Genomic DNA, 25,469 nt, shown 5'->3' on the forward strand with positions numbered 1-25,469 from the left:
ACAGGCTGCCCAGGGAAGTGCTTGAGTCACCATCCCTGGGGGTATTTATAAGACGTGTAGATGTGGCTCTTAGGGACACGGTTTAGTGGTGGACTTGGCAGTGTTAGGTTAGCGATTGGGCTCGGTGATCTTAAAGGTCTTTCCAGACTAAACGGTTCTGATTCTACTCCATGATCTCTGTCCGAGCAGTGCCACCCTGTGGCAAACGTTCTCCTCGCCTCTGAAGGGGGTGATGCCCCTGGCCCCCCACCCCAGGCCTCTCGGTCCAAGGCACCGGCTGTCCCTGCTAACACCCCCAGCCTTGGTCCCCTCTCCCCTGGCCCTACAGATCACCCCAACACAGCACAAGACATCCCATCTCACCCCAGTGCGCCCACTGAAGCTCCTTCCTGTCCCCATCGCCTTGCCCAAGTATCTCCAACCGAAAGGGCTCCAGCTCTACCCCTGGGGAGCCCCCCCGAGGTGCAGCTGAGGGGAGGCTTCACTCCCACCACCCAGCAGCTCTCTGCCAAGGAGCTTGTTCCCTAGCACCCTGCATTAATTTCCCAGACAGACTAATAATAAGGTTTATTATTAAATAATGAGGCGTGGACGCGCCATTATCAGGTAATCATTTCTTGTGAAATAGGATTTCCATTCCAGCACAGTGTCTCAAGCACTATTCCCCAGGCAATCTCCCAGGGTCAGTGCACCCCGGGTGTGGGTGGGGAAACTGAGGCACGGGGTGGGGGAGTGCAGTACCAACATCACAGGGAGAAGCCAGGCAGCCGTCAGCCCAGCCGGGGCACCATGCCCTGCTTGTCACCACAGAGGAAGGGGTGGGATGCCATCAGCTCCTCTGCCCCAGACTGCTCACTGCTTTCCAGCCCCAAGTGGTTCTTATTTGCTCCTCTGAAATGTTCTGGCTGATGCCAAAGCTGCTTCAGTGACACTGCTGGCTGTCTTTGTCCTACCTGATGCTCAGCCAAGCAGCAGGAACCTCTCTTTAGGAGCATGGGAACCGTGTGCTGGCCCCCCACCCGGCTGTCACCGCTGACAGGTGATTCTGAGGGACTTCCTTCTCCTGATCCAGGACACATTGCAGCACCCATGAAAGTGCCATAGCCCTCAGGGCACATTCCCAAATGATGGGGCCAGAGCAGCACCCATGTGGCCAGGGACTGGGTCAGGAGGACAAAGGTGGCAACAAAGGTACAGACGCTGTGTTGGGGTGCACAGCTGGGGAAAAACGCAATGAGGGGCCCTGGCACCAGCAGTCAGCTCTGGCATGAGGGTGACCAGCAGTCCCCACTTCCCCCTCCTCTAAGAGCAGGCATGGAGGGTCCTAAAGCTCAACTGTGCATCTCAGATGTCCAGTCTCCTCCCAAACCAGGTGCCTCGGGATGAGGGGCTGAGACTGCCCTGCGTGGGACCAGTCCCAAAGAGGGCAAAACCGGGAGACATGCAGCACTGTGTGGTGCCTAACCTGTTTGGCACAGGTGAAAATGAGCTGCTGGCTGTTAACCCTCAGGAGCTGGATATAGGGATGAAAAAGCACCACTTTGCCAAGGTACAAGGCTCTAGAGAGGAGAGCAGTGTGAAATTCCAAATCTACCCCCTTATACAGGTCAGATCTTTGGTTTAGTGCCCTGCCCCACACACCCTGTTGCCTGTCCCTGGATCTCCAGGGCAGGAGGGATGTCTGTGACACCAGGAGGATGGCCACGATCCTGGGGAACTCAGAGAGAGAGGTGAGGGAGGGCAAGGCTGGGACTGCCTGGGGGATGAGCTGGTGTCCTTTCCCACCCCATGGCTCTGCAGGGAGGGGAGCGTTGGCTGGCAGAGAGGAAGGTGAGCTCACAGGGGCAGGATGTCTCTCACTACTCTCTGGTTTCACTGTCCTTGTTGTCCAGTAGCCAGATGCTCTGATTTACCTTCACATCTTTGGGATGGAAAGCCATGACTTTCTATTCCAGGATGGCTGCATCATATACCCCAATGGCCCTGACAGCCTGGGGAGCCTGGGGACCTCCCAAAGCCCAACAGCCCAGCAGTCCTGATCTGTTGCACAGAGCCCCTGGCTGTCCCTTGAATCTGGGTACCTGTGTGCTATGGTCACAGCCCCCAGGAGCTGGGATGGAGGGGAGGGACCATCACAGTCCTCTCACCCCCTGCACATGCTGTCACAGGGTGCAGGAGGAGCAACCACCTTCTTCACTAAGACACAGGAGGAACCCACTAGCAGGGTCAGACCTGCCATGTTTTAACCAAAAGAGGCAGAAAATGCCAGCAGTGACAATATGAGCACCCGGACATCTAGAGGAGGTCTGAAAGCCCATTCAGTCCCTGGCCAGGTGAGAGAGCTTCACCTGAAGCTGCTTCTGGGCTTTCTCCAGGGCATTTTGAGAGAGGTTCCAGTCCTAGCTCTGTCCCAGCATCAGCAACACCCCTCTAGTATCCAAGCTGATCCCCCACCACTATGAGTCCTTCTTCACCAGCAGTAGCCAAGGGAGCACAGCCGCCAGCATGGCCACAGTCAAGATGAGGAGGACAGCGAGGGCGATGGGTGACTGGCAGCATTTCACGCCCAGGGCTGAGCTGGATGACACTGAGCTCCGTGTTTCTGCTCTGCTTCTCCTCCCCAGGGAGCCACAGTCCACATCCACCAGTGGCATCCCATGGTCACTGATGACAAAGATGTGGGCTTCTCTTGCCAGCTCTCCTGGGACCCCCTGTGAGTCCACAGGGCTGTTTCCTGGGCTGCAGCACTGGTCAAAGCTCTGTACCGGCATCAAAAAATGACTGGGCACCACCAAGGTGTTGCTGGCCTCCATTTTGGTCAGATGGGACAAGGAGGAAGGTGATAGAGGCATCTCTATTGTCCGGGGGTTGGTGCCAGCCTTGGGCAGCCATAGAGCCTTCTTCTTGCTGAGGAAAGTCACGTAGCGGCAGACAGGGCAGATGATGCTGCTCTGGACCTGGCCATCGAGCTTGGCGGAGAGCAGACACTTCACCAGGCAGTCGTGGCAGAAGGTGTGCCCGCAGCTGAGCTTGCGGTGCATGGCCTCCAGCGGGTGAAACTTCTCATAGCACACAGGGCACTCGGCCGGGGGACTCTCCTTGCTGGATGAGGTCTCAGACATCCCTGCTCTGTTGGCCCCAGGCACTCCCCAGCTGCAAGAACGAGGTGTGATGGGTTAATAAAGGTCTTGGTTGCAATGATTAACATGATCCACCTCTTCACCTCTCCTCCTCCTCCCTGTTCTCTTGCCTTTGCCCTCTTTCCCCTAACAGTAGCAGTGGATGGCTACTAGGCGTGCGCTCAACAAGGCAGGGCATCTTCAGTATCATTAAGCCTCTCAGTGTGTACCTTGGGATGAAAGAGAGATGACAGGACGACCTCAGCTCCAGAACTGCTGGAAGCAATAATCCCTGGCTGCAAAATCACATGGAAAAAGGCATGAGCCCCTGGATGGATCTGGGTCTACCTGCTCAGTGCCTGGTACTGATTAAAACAGGTTCAGCTTGTATCACGAGTGCCTCTGTGCTCTGCTGCCAGCTCCAGGTGCACAGAGGGTGGGAACTCCCATCCCACAGAGAAGCCTCCCAAGGAAAGGGAGATGCTCCCATCCCAGGGGACACAGAGGGGCTGGGAGGAGCAGGGGGAGGCCAGGTAAGTGGGGAGGTGGGAGCAGAGGACCCCAGGGGGATGGAGAGGGATCATGCCATATCCAGGGCAGGCAACGCGCACCCGCTCCAGGCTCCTTCCAGGCTGCTGGAGGATGTCCCAGGCTGGTGGCCAGGGCACTGCCATCTCCAGGTTGTGCTCCTCACGCTGCAGCAGGGTGCGGGCAGCAAGCCTCAGAGACCAGCGTCTCCTGTTAGTCAGAGGGAGCAGGGCAGAGCCCAGCCAGCTCACCTGGACCCGCCCTGGCCCGGGGTGTGAGGGGGAGCGCGGGGCCCCTGTGATGCCCAGTCTGGGCTGGGTCTGAAGGTCTCCCATACATCTCCCAGGAGCATTCATGGGGTGGCTTATGGGAAGGGAGAGGGGAAAGAGAAGAGAGGAGAGGGAAGAAGGGAAAAGGAAAAGGAAAGAGAGAAGGGAAAAGGAAGACAGGAGAGGGGAGAGGGAAGGAGAGAGAGGGTAGGAGGGATGCTCAGCTCCCTTCTCTTAGACTGGTTCAGAAACTGGAGCTTCATAAAACCTGCAGGTTTTTCCAGACCTTAAGCATTTTCACATCCAACCCAACCTGTACCCCTTTTCTCAGGCGTGACTGTGCCCATGGACATCCTCACAACCAATTCTGGAGGTTTTGCCATCCCCTCCTTTGCTGCCATATTCTTCACAGGAGCCACCCCCTGCACTAGGATGGACACAAGAACACAACAAGCCATCCCCTCCCCATGCAAGAGAAGAAAGATCCCATCTCCTTCTCCGGTTTAGGAGGGATCAGGAACTTGATGCTCCCCCAAAGCCCTGCAGAAGGAGACCCCAACGCTATGCACCTGCTCCTCTGTGCCCCAAAGTCCCCTTACCTGGCCACGAGGGCAGGGGCCCCTCCATGCGCTCCACCGCTGTCCCCAGAAGCAGGGCTGGCCGTGCTCCAGCCCCAGCACCGAGCACCAGCCGAGGAGAGGACTGGGACACCTATATAACACAGAGGTGTTGGCTGCGTGTTTCATGCGGGTGCATTGCGCAAATGTTGGAGCAGGGACAGGGACAGCTCCCGGGGAGTGAATGCGGAGGAACTCGTTCGGGTTTTAAAGGCCTGATATTTGTCTGGTTCGCCAGGGAGTGGGCGAGGAGCCGGCGTCAGGCGTCAGAGGGCAGGGACAGGAGGCACGGTCCTTGCCTGCTTTCCCTTATGTAATGGGAAGCTGTAGCTGGGCTCATCCCTGGGGTCAAACCTCAATGAAACAGGCACTAAAGGCGATGCCAGGAGCCCAAACCCCTCTGTTCCTGCAAATCAGGGTGAGCTGCAGCATTCTGCATCAGGGCTGGGCTCCTGCCAAACAATTCTCACCTCTACCCACCACCCCTCCCCATGCCTCAACGTGGCCATGTCTTTGTCCCCACACCCCCTCCACTCCTCATCCCCCATTCATCCCCTCAACCCTGCACCCCTCATCCTACATCATCGGACATTCACCAGAGCCCCAGTGTGGCACTACATGGCCCAACAAATACATTCAAGCAGACATGGGGGCCACTACCACCTTGCACCTTCCTGTGGCAGGTTTCCAGCATCACTGGGAACCATGATCCAGGCAGCAGCAGGAGTCCTGAGGGATCAGGGCAGGCAGAAGCCCCATGCTTGTCCACCTCAGCAGCTGCAGGTGGCTTGTGAGTCACCATTTGTCCACGTGCAGGCTGGAAACCCACACAGAGAAGGTTCCCTCTGGTCTTACCCATGTCCCAGGGTGCTGCTCATCCCTCACACGACCCCCAGGCAAGAAGCCAAGAGACACCTTCCCTACAAAACTGCTGGTGGGGCGGATTGCTCCTACCTCAATCTCAACTCTTTCCAGCCACCCCTGCCACACCTCAGCCCGGCCAGTGGCCACGGGACTGCCAGCCCACACTCAGTCTTGCCAAGCAGCTCCACAGGGATCTGGGTACTATTTGCCACATCCAGAGTAGAGGTGCCCAGAGCAGGCACGGTGACCCCAAGGCACCTGCCTGCATGTCTTTCCTGGCTCTGACTGTGGCAGTGCACCTGCAGGATCTGGATCTGAACCATCAGGGGGCCTGAATGTCCCAGAGGATCTGGGGTCTCTGGAAAGTCTTCAGGAAAAACCTGGATATACAGGGAGATCTTGCCTTGGGGCAGAGAGATGCTCTGCAGAAGCATTCCCAGCCCTGTGGTCTGGCTTCAAGAAGGTGCCCAGGGCTCTGCAGAGTCTGTGGGGCATGCAGAAGAGGAGATGCAGCCCTGGCACCCAAAGCCCAACGAGATGGGCCCTGGAGTCCCTCCGTGGGCAGAAGGGGTGGTTTCATGCAGCTGGGTGCCGTGGCAGGGCGCAGGGCTGCAGGCGTGGGCAGCAGTATCAGTCGCTTGTGGGCGCAGCAGTTGCAGCTGTTACAACACGGGGTTGGTTTCTGGAAGGAGAAGGGTGGGTGCAGATGCACTGGAACACCCTGTGCACCCTGTCAAAATGCATCTGCCCTTTTCAGAGACCACCCATGGTAGGAGACATGTGCCCCACAGGGAACCTCTCAAGACATGAAGCCCTGTCCCTTGCTGGAAGGACACCCAGAGCATGTCAACAACTTCCATACCTCTGCTTGGGATCAGGGACCAAGCCACTCCACTTGCTATCTCAGTTTTCTGAGGCAGCAATAGTGCCAGGGCTGAGGTCGCAGAGTCACCTCTGGGGTAGGTGTCCCCATCCCCTGGCCCCTCCTTGAAGCTGCTGAAGGTGCCAGGGCTGCTTACACGCACCGAGATCTCCAGCCCTGACTGAACAAGTGTTCTGGCACAGTGAGAGTAGATTTGGGGCAGCTGAGCATCTCCCCAGCTTCAATTTACTCTCTGCTGGCACTGAGGCGGGGTGGAAATTCCTGTTTCCCATACTTTGAATGCTCCCCACAGTCGGAAACTATGAGTTCACAACTCTATACATAGGCACTGGAAAAACGAGTCTGCCTCCTTTTGCTGCTTTGACCACGCCAAAATCAAAGGAGTTTTGGCATATCATGGCCCAGCTCTGTCAGCAGTTTCACTCTGTCCAGGGCATGGCTTTTCTCAGTGCCTTTGCCCCACTTTCAAGTGTGGCAGCATCTTTCCTACGTGATGGGACTGAGTCTGCTGGTGCCTGAAGGACAAGAAACTAGGTTCAGGGGCAAAGGTGGCAGCAGGCTCAGCACTTCTCCAGGGACCACAGCTGAGACCTTCTCTGCTCTGGGGCAAGTGGCTTCCAGAGAACAAGGGACATTTCTGATCCAGAGCAGGACACAGCCCGTGCTGCAGGGCCGGTGTGTCCAGGGTCCCTTCCCTGCAACTGTGGTGGCACCTGAGCAGAGCTTTTCAGCCTTTTGAAAGGACAAGAGGATGTTGGAGAGACAGTCCTTGTCTCCCACAGCATCACCCAAACTTCCCACTCTCAGCAACCAAGTGGGGAGTAGGGAAAATGTTATTATATATAGTTATGTGAACATGAAAATATGTTTATTTTCAAAACATATTTAAAGCCAGAAGATTGATCTATATGTGATTTTTGGTGCCAGGCAAATAATCACTACGGGTCTCAATATTTCCACATCAAATCCATGCTGCATTTCCCCAGACCCTAACTGATAAAGCAGGGACATTTCCAATGAGCAAGGACACATCCCACATCGCTTCACTCAGCTGGGGCCAGGATCCTGGTGAGAAAATCTCAGATTTATTCTTGGTGGCAAGGTGCATGCAGGGACCATCCACGTGGCTGGTGGGTGCTGGAAAGGCTGGGCTGGATGAATTCTCTGGCTTGGGAAGTCTGTAAATGAGTGACTGACAAAAACTGCAGGAGGGATCACTGTGCCCACGTCTAGACTCTCCTCTCTCAGTGCCATGAATGGTACACAACATGGTGGCTCTGATGGCCACTGTTCCTGCGCAGTGGCCTCAGTGTGTCCCCAATGAAGCTGCAGGACAGGTCCAGTTGCAGTGTGGTGGGGATGCTGCCCCTCCTGACTCTGCTCCGGCTCCTTTCCATGCTGGGCTCGTTACATCATTTGCAACTTTTCCCCATCACCCTGGGGCCAACAAGCCTACCTCAGGTCACAGCCAGTCCTCCCAGACTCGCCCAGGTTTTCCCTTAGCGATGATCAATCTGCAAATCTGAGGCTTTATAGGTGTTTCTGCTCAACCCATTCTCCTCCCACCTCTTGCCAGACCCAGCTCAAACACAGTGAGTTGTTGGCATTGGTGGAAATGAGGGGAAGGGAAGGGGCGAGAAAAGTAAATCCATGTTCAATCGCAGCCCAGCAAGATATTCCTATTTGGGGAAGAAGCTTAGTGAAACAAAACTACTTTCCCAGTGCTGCACCGTGCTGGTGGAGAGTCCAAGGGTCCTGCCCCTGTCTGAGTTATATCCAGTCCCATGCTGTCAAAATAAATTCACGTAGTTGGAAAAGGTGCATGACCCTGGGGGCATCCAAGCTTCTTAAAGGGTCTTGGGTGCCCCTGTCTTGGGTGCCCCTAAGCTTGTACATCTTTCCCACCCTTGCTTTCCTTGAATTCAGAGTGGCAAAATCAGTGTCTTCTCCTTCTGGGTGTCTCCATCCTGACCATCAGGTACCTGACAGGATGGAGACCCCCCATCAGGATGCCAATTCAGCCAAGACGGCCCAAAATGCGTTAACAGAAGCTCTTCTTTCAGCTTTCTCCTCGGGTGCTTTTTGCCGTGGCCAGGAGGTGGTGCTCTCGGATGTGCTTTCTCCACCTTTAAAAAAAAAGAGTCCAGGGTGCACTGAAAAAAAGCCCTGAGCTGCCTCTCCAGGGGTGCCAAGGTCTGGAGCTGGTGGTCCCCACCAGCTAGAATGCTGCCTCTTCCTCACCAGGATGGATGGGATCTGCTCAGCCTCCTGTCCATCAGAAATTTAGTTCCAGCCCTTTGATGGGATGAATGCTTATCAAACACCAAGGAACAACTGGGTATGTCCCCAGACCTTTCTCTGATCTCTTTTCCTGCCAAATGCTGCAGGTTTTGCAAAGGGACCTGCATGGTACCTGGGCATCACAGTTCAGAGCTGCCCCTGCCTCCCTGCTGCTGGCAACAAACCCTCCCGGGAATGACCCCAAGCCGGGCATGAGCCCTTGGGGCCTTATTCTGACACCAGATGTGGGGGATTTGTCCCATCCAGTCCATGCAGAGCCACTCAGCCCCATGGTGCATGGGGTTTTCCCATAACTGGGAAGGCAACTACAGTCTCCAGGGACTCCTTCAACACTTATTTCCCCCAAAAAGATGCCCTCCACCAAACAGGGTGTCAGCTCGCTGCAGGGCCTTGAGTGAGTCTGGGGGCAGCCAAAATGCAGTCACCTGAGACGATCAGCAGGACCAGGGCTGCACAAACCCCACTGGATGTGGTGGCATCCCCCTCCCCTGGCCCAAGGCTGGATCTCCACGTGCGTCCCCATCTCCCCGGGCCTGGTCCCACCCCACATCCCACCCCTGCCCCTCCAGGATGCTGGTTAACAGCAGGAGGGAGTTGCTGCAGTGGTAATCCGCGGCATCGTGTGCGTAATGGAGAAACAATACGGCTTTGAAGCGAGCGGGCAGATGCTCAAGGGAGAAGAAGGCGTCTATTCAGTGGCAGCAGCCGGGGCGGGCAGCTGCCCACTTGCCTGCGCAGAGCCCCGCGCTGCGGGGCTGTGCTCACCCGGGGATCACTCTGGGGGTCCTGCCAGCCCAGCGACTCAGCAGACACTCCCCGGGGACAGGGCCAGGATGGGGAGCAGTATATCAAAACCCAGGAGGGGTAAAAATCAAACGTGGCCAAAGAATGGCAGATTGTCCCTTTGCTTGTCCCCCCCTTTGGGGGAAGCACGCAGACCAGGTGTAGACTCGCCGCGGTCCCTCTGACCTGCCTCTGCGGCCCCATGAGCCATGCCACCTCAGGCACATGTTATCACCGGCATCCCCTGAAGCAGAGAGGATTGCCTGACTCTTTCACACCATCCCCTCTGGCTGCCTTTTTACCAGGCAGCTCCCTCGAGCCTTATTCTGGGGGGGACAGCACAGAAACCCTGCAATGTCAGGAGAAAAGGCTGCTGGGGTGGGGGATTTGGGGTCTTTTACCAAAATGGGATGTTCCCCATGATTTTGGCTGCCAGGTTGTGTCACAGTTTGGGTTTTTCCTATGATCCTGGAGGGCTGAGATTACAAAAGCATCGCTGCCATTAATGGGAATAAACACAGGTCAGCTTCTTGCCCTGCAACAACACATATCCTGGAACAGCATGGAAAGGAAAGGATCCATAAGATAAGCACTAAATACTCAATTTGGGTCCGTTTAATGATTTTTCCAGGGTCTTATGACCACGCAGTCAGTGTGGTGCTGTGAGAGGAGAGTTTGCAGGCAGAGCTGCTTCACCACCCAGGATCACTCAGCAGGTTGCCAACCAGAAACCAAAATGGGTTATTGAGAGGAGGGTGCTTGACACAAGTGCATCTGCTCAGACACGAAGGCGGGAGGCAGGAGGGCCATCCTCCCCATCCTGCCATCCTGTGGGGTCTGCCCTCCCTGTAGTCAAAACAAGGGAAGGATAACCTCAACCCTCCCTTCCAGCTGGGGGCAGCTGGAAAACACACAAGGGTCCTGACAACCCCCAAACCTACAGTGTTCCATGGGGGACAGAGCATGTAGTGCCTTGGTGTCCCCTTCCACATCCTGGAGGGATGATAGAGCCAGCACAGATACACGTTCCCAAGCCAGCGTCATGGCTGTCACAGCCATTTCCCACATCTCCTGGGCCCTCCACATCCATCGTTATGGATGCCCAGGAAAATGAACACAAGGAGATCTGGGGTGCCTAAGGGGTCACCCCTGCAATCCATAAGCAGCTGGACAATAATGAAGAAAATCAGTATTTCAGGGCGGCTCTGCTTTTGACAGGCAAGCTGAGCTGCAAACAAGTATTTTTAGGAATCACTGGCAAAGTCTGTTAACGGAAATGATTTAGCAAATATTGCCCAAGCACCCAAGGCAGCACTCAGATTAGTCAATAAAAATAGTAACGTTTATCGAAAAATGTATGGATGGATACAGCCAGCTCAGAGGGGGATTTTGGGTGCAGGATAAAGGGCGAATAAATGAAATGACCCCATTGTTGAGTACAATGGAGTTTTTGCTGCTTTTGTGATTGAAGAAATATCTTGTTAAGTGTCAGCCCTTCCTCTGGCCCCGGAGCTGGCCATCCCTCTGGCCAGGCTCTATGGTCCCCACACCAAGGTCTCGCCCCGGGCTGACCCATGGAGGATGGGAGTCCCTCATCCCCAGGCGGGCAGTGAGATGTGGCTGCTGGCTGGTGGCAGCTGCTGCCCTAATGAAGCTCCGTTTCCTGAAGCTTTCACCTGACCTGCCTTTGCCTGGGCTGTCTGGGTAGCAGTCCCGCTGAGCCATCTGGATACATCCCAGGAGAGCACTGGTTATTGGTGACACATGGTTGTACGTCAAGCAGCCAGCCCCCAACCTCTCCTCTCTCAATAACCAGCCCCAGGCCGCTGCAGGCATTACGAGGGCAGGGGCTGTGGCCATACGCTGCACTCAGCTTCATCCAGCCCTGCTTAATCCTGGGGGGACAGTCCCCCTGGCCATGCCACGGAGCAGTGGCCGCGCACCCAGTGGCTTTGCTTTCCTGGCCGTTGCATCATCCTGGCAGGCTGCCAGGACACAGCGCCGGGCAAGCAGAGGCTGGGCCAGCCCGGCTGCTGAGCACAGAGCCACCAGGCCCCCGCCTCAGAGCAGAGCCATGGGGTATCCCCATCCGCAAAGCCTGGCTGGAGGGGCAGGGCAGGGAGCACTGAGGGGCTCTGCCTGAGCCAATTGTATCCCCAAGAGCCGTTGCTCTGCCACATCCCCACTCCCCAAAGCCTTGCGAGACCCCTGCCTCTCCATACACCTCCCACACCATTGCCCTGCCACATCCTTCACAGACCTGCACCCCCTGCATTCCCCCCACTCCCATGCCCTGCCCACATCCCTCCCTGCCCCATCTCTCCCTATACCTCTCCTAGCCCCACTCTTCCCTGAACATTCTCCTGTGTCCCTCCCAGCTCTATACCCTCCCCAAACTCATCCCTCCTTACATCTCCTCCAGCCCCATCCACCCCTGCATCCAGTCCCACCCATTTCCTGCTCCTTGCTGGCAAGCACAGAGCCCCACAGTAGCCACCTCTGGTGGGCTCCAAACAGCCCTGGTCCAGTGCATTGGGTTACAAGGATGAAATATTGGTGCTGCTGTCAGTGTGGCGCTGGGGTGGGGACCATGGATAGGCGTGAGTAGCAGGTCTCATGTGCAGGTGGCAGGTTCTGCCCTGAACACAGTCCTGGGCCAGCCAGGGAAGGAGGCAGGGTGGGGGGGATGAGATCAGGGCTGGTTGGAGGCAAACATCAGTCTGAGCAGGGAAGCTGATATTCTCCAGCACCTGCCAGTGCTGAGGCCAGCAGACTTGTGACATGGAGTCCTTGGTGGGAGCTGTGCAAGGTCAGAGGCTGGCTGGGCTTTTTCCAGTGGTCAGAAACACACTGGATCTGAGGTCACCTTTCCCAAGCCCAGGAGCGGCCAGGCCAGGTCCAAGCCCCACAAAGCTCTTGAGGTGCAATGAGCTGACAGTTCGCAGACCACCTCCCCAGGATCACAGATGGATTCTGCTGCCTAGCACAGATCAGGGCCCAGCTCTCTGGGTTGCCTCCCACCCCAACCCAGCTTCTCCTTCACGAAAAGCCTCCTTTCCCCTACAGCTGCCTCTCCTGGGGGCTGCTGCTGGCCCTGGAGCCCTGCCAGGTCCCCCCACCATGGCTGGGGCAGCTCAGGAACCACTGCACCGATGAGCAAATCCTTTGCTGGGCAGCTGAGAGGCTCCCTGCAGCATCCAGTTCTCCCCCAGCCACTTCAGCTGATTAAGGTGTACAGGCAGACAGGATTAGTGCTGCCAGTGTCGGGGAGATGTAGGGGGAGATGCTGGCAGCACCATGTGTCCTCCTGGGGATGTGTCCCCGCTCTGGCTGGGCTGCTCTCAGATTCTCCTGGAGATGGTAAGAGCTGTCAGTCTCAGACACTCCTCCAAGGAACACCCTACCCTTCTCCAAAATCCAGTCCTGGTGGCTATTTCTCCCTCGTGAACCTTTGCCAGCGTCTCTCTGAGGTGATGCCCAGGAGTTCCTGCACACTGCAGGGCCCCATGTCTGGGACAGTAATTCTCAGCCCATAATTTATTCCTTGGGGACCCACACCCACCTTGTATCCCACCCTTTGGGGCTGTCCCGACCATGGATCACTCCGCACTGTGCATAATCCTTGTAAATATATAACCCATCCCGCCCCATGTCTTCCCGCTCACCCCATGTTGAAATAACCTACAGCAGCCCCACGCCTGGACCGTGGGACAGCCCTGGCTCCTGCTCGTGCTGGGTCCCCCCGCCCCTGTGAGAGCCCCCCCCTTTGCTCAAATCTATTACTGCTGCCTTGTCTCTCACAGCCTTTCAGCAGAGGGGCTTTTGCTGGCGAAACACAGACCTGGCTCGGCTGGTGGGAGACACGGCCACATTGTGGGGCTGCTAATGCTAAGTGACTGCTCCTTTGTGCGTCTGGAAGCGCCGAGCCCTCGGCGAATGCATGGGAACAGCTCTGGCTTACAATGGGGTGCAGCCAGGAGCAACCTCAAAGCAAACATTGACTTAAAAATCAGTGTTAACCAGGCAGGCGTGCCAGACCTCTTGGGAAATACAGCCCCCACCAGCACTATGACTTGTCGGTGGAGGCAAAACCCCGCTGGGCTGGGACGGAGGCAGTTGGTAAAGGCGGCTTTGATGGAGCCGGTGACATCCATCCCTAGTCCTAGAGATGCTGCATCAATGTCGGCAGCTGGCTGGGACAGTGATACCACCGGGTACAGGGAGAGGCAAAGGGTATTTCTTTAACCTAAGCAACCAGCTCAGAAAGAGGGACTGGAGAGCTCAGGTTGAGGTTTAAAGGATCCCACCAGAGAGAAAAGAGACCAGGTGTGTGCCACTCCACAGATGCCCCTGGGGAAATTTAGTTAGGGTTGTGTAGATACACCCTTGGCACTTTTATAAAGGAGACACTCCCTCCACACACACACAGAGTTCATTTCCAGCACCTCTCACAAGTCGTGATCTCTGTGATGACTGTAGTGACGTTACAGATCCGTGCTTGGGTTATCTGGCACAGCAAGGTACCACCAGGCATCTGTGCTGGTACACAGACCAGAGCCAGGAGTGGCAGTGATCCCCCCCTCCTGCGGACAGATGTCCAGAGGTGCAGACAGATGTGCAGAGAGCCCTCGCACCACTGCAACTCCTCAGCGAGGTCTCGTTTGTACCTTGACTGCACTACACTTTTGTCCCCTGGGCATGGCTGTTCCGTAATTGAAGAGTGAGGGGAAAAAATGCACCAGGACCATGTGGGATGCACGATACAAACAGAACATGGCCTTTCCTCACGGCTTCTGCAGTGCAGTGAGAAAACTGGACACCCAGTCTGCTCCAGACTGGGATGCTGGCACCCAACCTGCTCCAGAGCATAAGAATGGGCACCCAATCTGCTCCAGACCATGATGGTGGGCACCCGACTAGAGCTGGGCTGTGCCTGCACTCAGCACTGCTGGTTCTGGCTGCTCCTGGCTCAGAGCAGCACAGGGTTGGATGCTGAAAAAGGAGTTATTCTCCCAGCCAGGTCTCCAGCCTCTGCACAGCTGCCTCAATCTCTCACTCTGCCCTCCAAGTGAGGGTTTCAGGGAGCCAAAGACAGAGTCAGATGGAGTGAGAAGGTGGGAAGCGGAAAGGGTGACCAGGGCTGTGATCATCACCTGCATCAGCTGGGTGCAGCCAGGCACAGGGGATACAGTGGAAGGTGCACAAATACTGGGAATAAGGCTTCACTTCAGATGAGACAGCTCCAAGGGCAACTTGCCATCAGGATGACTTCTCACAGGACGCTGTGGCTTCCCCACCCCTCGCAGCCTCTAATTCAGGTGCAGCGTGCGGCTTGGAGCCACGCTCTGCTGCACGTCCTGGGCTCAGTGCTGACGCTGCGGAGCTTTGTTTGTGGCCTTGTGCAATATGCAGGTGACGCAGGGTGACCCGAAAAAGTCCTGCATAACTGTCGGGGGACATCCATGGTACTGGCTGGATGCCTGGGGGCAGGGAGCAGCGCGTGCTCTCCATCCTTAGGTTGTCTGCAACGACCCGAACCATCCACCGTGGGAAAATGTAGAAAAGTACCAGAGCATCAGCCCTGGATAAGCCCATATACGGCCCACGAAGGACACAGACTGTCCCCACGAGGGCAGCCGGCACAGCCGCGGTTTTGGCCACTGCAGTGACACGCTGCCGGCAGCGTTGGCCCACAGCAAGGGAAGCATGAGGGCATCCCAACAGCACCGCCTGATGCTAATGACAGGCCGGCCAGCTAATTACAGAGGGCAGGAAATTAAGCATGCAAAGAAAGCGTTAAGTATTAGGTCAGTGTGGGGGACCCGGGAGGTCAGCTGCGGGGCAGGTCCCATGAGAGGCACCGCGGTGGCACCCTGCCCTCCCCTGCCCGTGGCCTCGGGGGGCTGCGGGGGCACGTGCCGAGGACACGAGGGCAATGATGCGGGGCAACGCTGTGCTGGGGAAGGGGAGAATGAGAAAGCCGGGATGGACGGGGACTGTCTCGGGGGGCTGTCGGCTGCCCTAAGCTTGGCTCGGGGCCAGGGGGGTCCCTGGCGGGTTCAGAATGAGTTTTCCTCCTTTTGGGGGGCAGAGAAGCCGCGCAGGGAACAAGGCGGCGGCTGCAGGGATGGGGGTGAGCCAGGAGGGCGGCTCAGCGGCCCGCCCGGCCCCCGCTCCCCGCTCGCCCTTAGCGGTGGATGTTCAGGGACCCGCGAGTGCGGTGCCGGCGCCGGGGTCCGCCCCGCCCGGGGGCACCGGGGAGCAAAGCCGCGGAGGAGGGGGCAGCGCCCAGGTGCGGTGGGAAGGGAGAAGGGAGAGACGGGGCGGCCGGTGGGCTGCGGGCGAGCAGCTGTGGGCCCCGCACGCCGGGCCGCGGCGGGGTCCCGGGGCGCACCGGCGCTTCCCGGAGCGGCCGCGGCCGCCGAGCCCCGCCCGGCCCCGCCCCAGCGGGCCCCGCCCCTCGCCCCGCCCCCTCGTGACGGCGCTGCCCCGCCCCCCGCCCGCCCGGTGCCTCCCGGGCGCGGCCCCGCCCCGCGGAGTCCCCGGATGAGGCCGAGCCGGCGCCGGCGGGCGGTGCTGCGGCCGTGCCAGGGGATGCGCCCCGGTGAGTGGCGGCGCGAGGCCGGGGATCGCCGCGGCGGCCGGCCCGGCCCAGCGCGGCGGGGGCGCGGGGAGGGGGACGCGCGGGGGGGTGGGGGCGCCCCTGACGGTGCCGGAGGCCGCGGGCCCCGCACCCCGCCGCCGATTGGCTGCAAATTGACAACGGGGCAGGTCCCGCCCTCCCCCGCTCGCCGTTGGCTGGCAGCGCAGCCCCGCCGCCTCCTATTGGCGGAAGCGAGTGCCCGTCACTGGACGGCCCGGCTCGGCCCTGCCCGCCCGGCCACCGCCCTGCGTGTGCCGGTGTGTGTCCGTCCGTACCCCCCCCCGCGCCGTTCCGCGGCCTCCGGAGGGGCTGGCGGGCAGCCCGCGGCCGGCAGCGCGCCGTGGGGGTACGCGGGGTGCGGGCAGCCCTTCCCGCCGGGGCCCGCCGCGTCCGCCTGGGAACAGCGGCCTGCGGGGGGACACCCCCCTCCCCTCGCTTCTTAAAGGTATTTCCAGGGGAGCGCGGGGGAGGGAGCCGTGGCCGGCGTGGAGCTGCCTTCCCGCGGGCAGGCTCGGCGGCGGAGCGCGGGTTTGCCTTAAAACTCCGCGTTTTGGGCCCCGAGCTGCCGTGGGCGCTGGCGGTGCCGGGCTGTGGGCCCGAAGGAAGGAAACGCGTCTTGTTGCACCGTCGCGTCTCGCTTCGCCTCGTCACGGCTCATCGCGGGGACGGGCGGCGGGAGCGGGTCGGGCTGTAGCAAGCCCGGGTCGGGGTGGCTGAAGCGGGGGGGAAGGCAGCCCGGGGGTGCGCTTCTGTGGCAAGGGTTAGCGCGAAATTGCGAAATTTGGGTGCGTTAAGGCAAAACTGCTCCACCGACGGAGCCCGACCAGCTCCTGAGCTGCTCCGGCTGCCGTCCGGTCTGCAGGAGTGTGGCGAGCGAGGCGACTCGCCCCCAGGTCTGGCCCTCCCCGGGGCTGGAGCAGCCCCGCCTGGGCCGTGTGACAGCAGGGGACACTTGCTTCACGCGGTGGGTTGTGCTCCCTGTGCTGCCCCGGGGAGGGGGGAGCCAGGACGGCTGCGATGGTGACGAACTGCTTTTGACTTCGCTCCGTCCTCAGAGCGGTTTCCAAACGCGAAGGGACTAAACCCTGTGTGTGTGTGCAGAAACATGCGGCAGAGTAAGTTCCGTGACTTGCCAGGCTGTCATCGGGGAGCACGGCTGCTCCCTTGACCGTCCCTGTGCCTCCTTTGTAGGTGGCTTTGTCCCAGGTGGTGTTTATTTTTCTGTCATCCATCCCCAGTCACTGTCAAGGAAGCTGGATATATGATTTGCCTTCATTCTCATAAAATACTTGATAGATCAGATGCCTAGGGTGCGTCTCTGTCGAATATTTTTCAGTAATTCTGTGAGGATTTTTCTCTGAGGTTTTTATCCCTCTCAGCTTAGCGAGTCTTGCTGTATTTTCTGTAAACATGTCCAAAGGAACAGTCCCTGCCTCGGACCCCCAGTTTGATGAGTCTGACCCGAATTGCCGCAGACACACCATAAAGCATGAACGTGTCTGACGCAAGAGGAAATCTGTTACTAGAGTTAGAATTCAGTGAAGCGACTTCCCATTAACATCGCTCTCTCTTTCCCAGGGAGGAGGAGAGCAGTCCTCGCCCACCCACAGCCCAGCTTTGTTGCTCTGGGCGAGTTTACACTGGGAGCATTTGGTGACTCAGGGCTTCTCTCTGAAGCTATCTTGATTTAGTCACGAGTGGGGAGAGGTGGAGGGCACTTTTGAATGCCTGTGGCGTTTATTGCCCTGAGAGGTGGTTAAATATGTGAAGTTCCAGTAGAAGAGTTCCTTGGATACTTAAGCAAATTTTATTTTATTTTTTTTCTTCCTCCAGAAACAACTCCTGGACACTGCAGAGGGTAGGTGGCCTTGTGAAGGTCAGTGTTCTGTTAGAGATATTAGTAACTGTAAGAGAAAGAAGGTGTCCCAGGGCAGAAAAGTGACTAGGAGGCTTTTATATTTATTTATATTTAAATTTGATATGTCAGCAGTGTGAGTGCACAGGCACACTGGTTGATAGTGCCAGTTACCTGTGGTTGTAGGGGATATGGCAGGTGTGGGTAACTAGTGTGGTTTTTGGATTAATAGTGTTACATCTGCCCTGGAAGAGATCCTCTGTCTTCTTTCAGACCCAGACCTGTCTGGGCTGTGTATTTAAGTTACATACGTGGAGGCAGAGCCCAGGCTTCTCCTTTTGGTTTGCAGATGTGAAGATTGGATCCTTCACGTCACTGGGAGTTACAGAGGTGAGGGTATGTGTTCAAAGGCATAGTGATTTAATTTTCTTCCCCTCTCTTTGTGGTAAAGCCCTCTTTGTTTTTGTTTTTTCCTGACTCTTTAGAGGTTGCAGACATGTGAGATAATTCCTTATTTGGTGGAGAAGGAAAGAGAAGAGAAAGAAAAAGAAGAAAGTGGAGGGGAAACACAAGATTGCTGATGTCTGTGACCTTGGTTCCACAAGGAGTCTTGTCTCTGGAGACATGTCTGGGAGTAGAGTACCAAAAAGTATGGCAACAAAGTAACTGTTTATTCCCTCAGTCTATTACAGTTGTTTTTGAGACATAGGGAAAGTCAGACTACAGAAAGGAACTGGTTTTATTTGCAGTCCTTCTTGACATTTGTGACACCACAAACACAATCAAGATAAACTATGAGGTGTGTTCAAGCAAGCTGTCTTTTCACTACTGTACTGCACTCATCCACGGGCAAAGCCAGACATACCCATCAAAGCATATTTTTCTTGATATGATTGTGTCCCTCGAGGGCTCTTCTGTTGATACAGCTCAGTAGCAGATTGTGCTCCTTCCCTCTGCTGATCAACGTAGAGTTTGGGTATTTATTTTTAACTAACTCTCATCTTGTTAAGTGCTTACTGAAGACACCTAAGGCCCTGTCTGTTGATGCCTGTGACTAGCTTTTGGGTAGTATTTTTCAAAATCTTTTTTCCTTCTCTATCACTGGTAGAACTTCGGAGATGTAAAAGTAGCAGAATTCACTCCTCTTGGAAGAAACCTGTGCTAAATGCTTTTCCCTTTAAGTTTCTTGGCCACTTGTCATTCTGCAGTGTCCAGAAGCATCTTGGCTCTCTGGCCACTGCCTTGCCAGGGAATGTCGTCATCGGGATGGTATTAATATCTGAGATAATAGGGAGGCCTAAGGGTCTGGTGTGCTGTCATTTGTCACAAGCTCTTTGCTGTGGGTATCATAAGCTCTCAGATAAATTCATTGCTTCTGGGCAGGATGCTCTGTAACTTTTCAAGGTTTAAAGAGAAACCAGGCAGTTCTGTGAGTTCGAGAAGGTGCAAGCTGGGTGGATAATCTCGGGGGGGAGGGCACTGTGCATGTAATAACAGCTTGTGCTAGCTGTCAGCCTCCATTGTAGAGTCAGGATCAGTGCTCCTGGTGCTCATCATATCTCACTGACTTTCCTAAGAGGTGGTTTTCCAGAGAGCAGAGATGGAGGCAGGAAGAAGCATATCCTTTTCATAGCTTTAATTTCCTTCTCAGTTTGCTGTTTACTCTGCACCCTTCTGCTCTGTGTGGATTCATCCCTCTGGGGCTCCTGGGTGTGGAGCTGGGAGCAAATTGTTCTTGTGGTCAGGCCCAGGTTGTTCTGGGACATGCACGTCTGCAGGGGCCTTTCCTTCATCTCTGCAGAGCCTGAACCTGCATCAGGAGCACCAGCCTCGTCAGATTTTCCTTTTTAAGGTGCCTCAGTGGGAACAAATAGGGTCAGATGTCTTAAACTTCCCGTGTTTGTGAGACGGATAAATGGCTTTTAATACTAAATCCTGATGCCTTTGGTAGTTGTAGCTTGATTTCAGAAAAGAGACTTCTTGCATCAGTACCTTTCTTCTGGTTTCAAGGCTTGCATCCCAGTGCTGACTAACTCATCAAGGGGCATTTTGCCCCACTGGATATCATATTCACAAGGTGTGTTATGCTTGGTCATTCACATGACCAAGGCTCACCTGGTTTATTTGATTAATAAGGCCAATTTCACAAGAGGCTATTGAGATAACAAGGCTTTACTGAATGGTGTTTGGTTATCTTGTTGTCTGAACCTGGAACAAAGTTTCTGCAGGTAGGATTTGGTTATCTTCTGCCACCTGTGCTGTCCAAATTGGAAATGCAGGATTGAGTATTACAGCAAAGGAAGGAGTGTTATGCTGATGCTGTCCTCTGACTTTCTTTTTTTCCTGAAAGCTCATATGCTGCTGTTGTAAGAGGCAAGGAGGCATTTGTTGTGATTCACCCAAGAACATTCAGTTCAAAAATAGTATTGCAGGAAAAGACAGAGGTTGACTTTCCAAAGCAGCAATGGATGCAGGCAGCCTTCCAAAACGCATATGAAAATGCTTCCAGCTCCTATTTCAGGATGAGAAAAACAAGCACATATTGATTGGTGAAATCTAATCCATGTCTTTTGTTTATTTGTTTTCCATATTCTAATAAGTGAAAGACAATGAAAATTGGCTTTGATTTTTGACTGGAATGCTCAGGTTCCTTTGTTTTGAATCCTGATTGGGTTTTGGAAAAAAATCCAAAGCTTCAGGGGTTTGGGAGTTTACCTCTTAGTTCTTGTGATTTGAGAAGGTGAAGAATGGTGGAAACAAGATTGCTTCTGCCTTTTTGTTTGGGAATCAGCATGAAATGGGAAGAGGAAGAAGACCTGGTTGCTGACAGGGCCTCCTGCTCTCCATGGCAGGTCTGGATGGTGCCAGCACTCAACGGCAGAGTCACTCCCTGAGAGAAGGGGTTGCCTGCGGTAATTCCATGGCACTTGGCAGTTTTGGGGACTCTGATAGCCAGAATAGGTTGTTATCTTGAGAACTGAAGGCCAGATGTGAGCTTGGCAGAATTTCTTTATCAAGTCCTGTTTTAGGTGGTTACTTGTTTAATTCCAAAGGTCGATGGACATTTGCATTGCCTTCGGTAATGGGACAGAGAAGTGTAGATGGAGGAACCTTAGCACTGTAGTTTGTCTCATTTGAGTGGCCTTGCTTTGCCTCTGCTTAATCCTTTACATTTGGTGTCTGAAAATACTGGACAAACAGGATTGTGTGGAAGAAAGCTGGTGGCCTATGTGCAGAAAAATTACCTGTTTGTGATCATTAAGTAATATTCATTCACTTTATATGGTAAATATTTATAAGCTAATTTTAAATGGGAGAATGTGGGGTGACTAAAATCAGAAGAATGATTTATCCAGCCGCTTGAGATGCTGCAGGTACATCCTGGGTGGATTGCAGCTGCCTCTGAGCAGTACTCAAAATCACTTTGAACGTGCTTCTAGAGCTCATCCTTACCGTGGTGTGTCAGTGAATTGAGCTGATGTTGAGAATGGAGAGGAGTGGATTCCCGACTGTGGGAAGGGGTGGGCAGAAGTTGAAACATCGTCTTGTATTTCAAGCTTAGTGTTTTGGTCTGATATTTGATCCAAAGCCTAGCAGCAGCCTCCAGTCACATGGAGAGCCCGGGAAGCTTTCTTAAGGTACTGTGTTACACCTCAAGCTGTGTTTGTGTTTTCATGACTTAGCTGAAAGGTGGCTCCATGAAGATTCTGGTTTGGCCCTGAATGCAAGATTCCTTAAGCTACTTGAAAAACACTGTCTGCATGCTAGTTTAGTTACTCCTGCTACATGTTGGATTCATCCTTTGGCTCTTGCAACATCCAGAGAATACTGAACATCTCACTTGTAAGGATGCTTTTGGAGGAGGGGAACCAGATTTGTCCTGTATACTTCCCCCCCCCCCCCCCCCCCCCAATTTAGAGACATTCTTAACCTACAAGCTGCATTTTTATTTTTTTTTCTAGAATGATTGCTGCATGGAAAAGCTGTTCCATTTTAACAGTAGAGTTACTCTGTCCTGTGGACTGTGTTAGGGGAGCTTGAAAGGAGCCACCGCCTTTTGAACATAGTTCTTGTTTGAGAGTTGCTTTGGATCCTGGAGTTATGCCCGCGTAACTGAGTTTTCCCAGGGCGCTGCGTGAATGCTAAGCTGTGTTGTAATGAATTCGAGTGGGCAGCAGCATAAGCCTGCTCTCATTTTCCCTGGAAGACGCTGCTGCATTGTCTTGTCTGTATCCTGAAAGCCTCAGTGTTGCTTGTCAAAGGCTTGATTCTGCAAGTGCCACGTATGCAAAGAAGCCCGTGAATAGGAAGGGCTTGCCGTGCTGGTTCTCAGCTCCTCACATAATGCCCAGAGCTGGGACAACCAGCAACAGGCTGAAGCAAAGCAGTTTTTGTTAAACTCTTGGTATTCCGTGGGCATCTGCTCTCCCATATATGGGAAGTTTAAAATTGTCTAGTTATGTTCTGATAATGCCCAGAAGTCGCTTTCTGCCAGGCATATACACGTGTTTAGATATGCTTGTGTTTCTGCACCATAAATAGAGGGACTGGGCAAAGCTTGGCAGAAGTGAAGTGGTTTACTCATGGCTATATCTGTGCTGGTGGCAGGTCTGCATCTCCCAATTCCCAGGCTAATATTTTGGCCCTGAACCACCTTGTTTGCAGAGTGTGTATGTGTGTTCTTATCTCTTTCTCTTGTCCCCCATGCATGCAAGGGAAGACAAGTGATGTAACTGTACAAAAACTGGGATGTGGATGTTGGAGTATTGCACACTGGCATTAGCATCTGGTGTAGGTGTTCATGCAGTGCAGTTAGATCAAAAATCCACGCTGATAGCATTAGGCGTGATGGTGGACACGGGGCGTGGGCAATCACAGAACTATCACCTGCTGAACCAGGGCAGGCAAGGGACGGTAGACTTGGAAAAGGTCAGCCTGCACCCACAGGGTGGGTGTGGGAAGGAAGAGTTCCTGCCGAGGGGCCTGAAGTACCACAGGGCTCAATCTCCTTTCTCTGGTGTCTAAAAGGAAGGGGTCTTTGGCAAGGGTGGGAATATCTTCTGTATCAGCACCTGGTGAGTCTGAGGTACGTGTGGGTCCCAGGCAGCCCTTCTCCCGCAGACTGCTGTGTTTGAAGGGATTCCTCGGATGTTTGTTTCCGAGGGTGTGCCCCATGTGAGCAGACAGGAAGGAGCCTTGGGCCCTGGCGTAACCTTATCTCAGCTACTTCTAGGAAATGATCTAAGCTGCTTCCTTTTCTCTAAACGCTTCCTGAATTCTGCTGACGGGTAGTTTACTGACTGTTTACCTTTTACCTTTTGAGATCAGCTCCTCTGGAGCTGTGAGAGCTGACCCTGTTCTGTTCTATGCTTCATTTATTTGGGGGAAAATGTGCTTCTTGCTGATTAAGCCTGTCAGAGTGTGCTGGCTTAGAGCCACGTGCTGTAGAGGCAAAGGTCAGATGACTTTTACCGAAGCGGTTTCGGTGAGGTCAGTGCAGGACTGATGTTACAGCCAGCAGCAGCAGCTGAGCTGTTCACCTTTTCCTGGCAATCTGAATTGCAGTCAGGAACTGCCTGAGCCACAGCAGATGTCTGTTTGCCTTAATGCACCCGGCTGTGAAACCACGACAGTTTGGGAGGTGATTCATGGGCTCTACCTCCACTGTAAACACTCTTTTGCGTAGGATTTAGGATTTGTCCCTGTGTTGTGATTGAGCAGCCTTGGTAACAGGTGCAACCACTGAAGCAAGTGCACCCTAAGAAATTTTTATCTGAAGAGGTACAGCAGGCCCGACACTGCGTGTACTGGGGGGAATTATAATGGATCCATATGTATGGTTTATTTTATCAGTACAGGGACAGTGCAGTAAAGAAAACGCCATCAGTTCTCTTGGGCAGCATGGAGACCTGACTCAAACTTGCTTTCATAATAAAGCTGTAAAATTAAATCAACACAGTGCAAGAATTGAGGTGTTTTTGAGGCACTTAGCACCCTCTGGATACATCTGATCTTGTGCCCTTTGATTGTGGCAGCTGCAGTCTCAGCTGAAGAACAAATGTGCCAGTTCTGCCTCACTTATTTGTGAGCTAAGTGCCGGTCTCTGAAATGAGCCTGTCTGCCCTCCGATGAAAGCATGGGATTGTTTTGTCCCCCTTTTAGGTGTCTAAAATGTGGGTCACTGAGATGCAGGGCATACCAGTGTGATAATTTGAGGCCTGAAGGGACAGAGTTGGCCATTGATGCCTGTTAGAGTGTGAAAGTCAGGACTTCTAGGTCAGTTATTACCGATTGATGAGCTTGATGCAAGTGTTGTTTAAAGCCTCTGCTTTAAACAGAGCAGAGGTTGGTTTCGGCTTATTCTTTCCTGGGTGTTAATAACAGAACTTGAGTCTTGGCTTTTGGGGGGAAAAAATGATGCCTACCCATAAAAGAGTTGTGGGATTGCTTGGGGAGAGCTCAGACGGGGTACATGGTGTGGTGCATCTCCTGGCTGTGGTCAGGAGCTGGGCCTGCCTGAGCACGTCTCTTCGCCCTGCTCTGCTTGGCAGGACCATGAGCACCACATCATCATTTTCATCAGTTTGAGACCTGGTGAGTGTTGAGACCTCACGTGTCCTGTGTCCCCCTGGACTCTGTATTGCTCCGTTACTGAGCAGCGATATAAAAAGCCCATGTTGGGTTGCGCTTCTCACGCTGGCTAATAGCCGAGCAACAATTCAAATGGCATCCAGTGGCCCAAGCAGCTGAAGAGGGGAGGTCCTCACCCAGAGAGTGTGGCCCCCCTGCCTTGGCGTGGGAAGTTGGTCCTCTGAGCACCTCCAGGATGGAAGCGCTCTTGTATGACGTGACCATGTAATTTTATGAGAGGCTGATTCTTCTTGTGTCAGTTTGAGAAGACAGAGGGAGCAAAACTATGTGGATAACTTCTGTTACCTGCATGTTTTACAGGAAAGCAGGAGTTACCTAGGACTCCACATAGGAAGAATAAATTGAATTTTAATCTCTGCAGCACTGTGTTAGTGATTGACCTCGGCGTGTTTGTCCTCATTCATTACATGCCTTTGCAGCTCTAGCAGGAGTTGTAGTGTGCATCGCTGTGTTGGCAACAGGAGGCAAAATCTCTTTAAGAACTTTTTACAAGCAAAAATGCAAACTGGTAGCTGTAAGTTTTAATATCCTTACTGACTGTGGTCCTAAGTGAACTTGTGGCATTAACTGCTGTTTCGGTGGTAGGTACAAAATACAGCCAAAATTTCTGGTCTCATGGCAGGCTGCTGCCCGAGCATTTCCAGAAGCTGGATAAAATTACGTTGCTTGTTGCGGCAGGTCTCTGTGCTGAACGATGCTTGTTAGGGATCGTTAACATCCCGCTGGCGGGTGCCAAGTCTGGATGCCGCTGTCAGAAGGGCTGTGGCGATGAAGCCCAGTACTTAGCAGCAGTTTCAGGGGCGGTCTCCATGTTTATTTATCCCGAGTGTGTTCTTATGTTTGTATCCTGCAGGTCGTATTGATCATGGACAGTGAAGAAATCCCAACTTTTTCGAGTCCAAAGGAGGAAACTGCATACTGGAAAGAGCTTTCCCTAAAGTACAAACAAAGGTACT

The 25,469-nt window shown here is 54.4% G+C and overlaps 2 protein-coding genes across 5 annotated transcripts in view; one reads left to right on the forward strand and one right to left on the reverse strand.

Moving 5' to 3' along the window:
* Positions 1-2,456: 2,456 nt before the first annotated feature.
* On the reverse strand, positions 2,457-3,122 carry RNF222 (ring finger protein 222). Its single transcript, XM_074922349.1, has one exon. It carries the CDS (start codon positions 3,120-3,122, stop codon positions 2,457-2,459), a length of 666 nt encoding a protein of 221 aa, XP_074778450.1.
* A 12,730-nt stretch (positions 3,123-15,852) lies between these two features.
* Positions 15,853-25,469, forward strand: part of NDEL1 (nudE neurodevelopment protein 1 like 1) — a 28,633-nt gene continuing 19,016 nt past the window's right edge. The window contains exons 1-2 of one of the 4 annotated variants that reach the window (XM_074921739.1): positions 15,853-15,968; positions 25,367-25,464. In XM_074921739.1, coding sequence (XP_074777840.1) covers positions 25,379-25,464 — 86 coding nt within the window. In that variant the 5' untranslated portion in view covers positions 15,853-15,968; positions 25,367-25,378. Of the gene's footprint in view, positions 15,969-16,221; positions 16,453-18,386; positions 18,512-25,366; positions 25,465-25,469 lie in introns of those variants that run through there. The other 3 variants (XM_074921737.1, XM_074921736.1, XM_074921735.1) reach the window with 3 other exon arrangements.

This window comes from Athene noctua, chromosome 18 (genome assembly GCF_965140245.1).
Source record: "Athene noctua chromosome 18, bAthNoc1.hap1.1, whole genome shotgun sequence".
NCBI lineage: Eukaryota > Metazoa > Chordata > Aves > Strigiformes > Strigidae > Athene > Athene noctua.

Bases quoted from the DNA above. Each gene is read 5' to 3' on its own strand.
- RNF222 (XM_074922349.1), bottom strand. From the start codon at position 3,122: ATGTCTGAGACCTCATCCAGCAAGGAGAGTCCCCCGGCCGAGTGCCCT.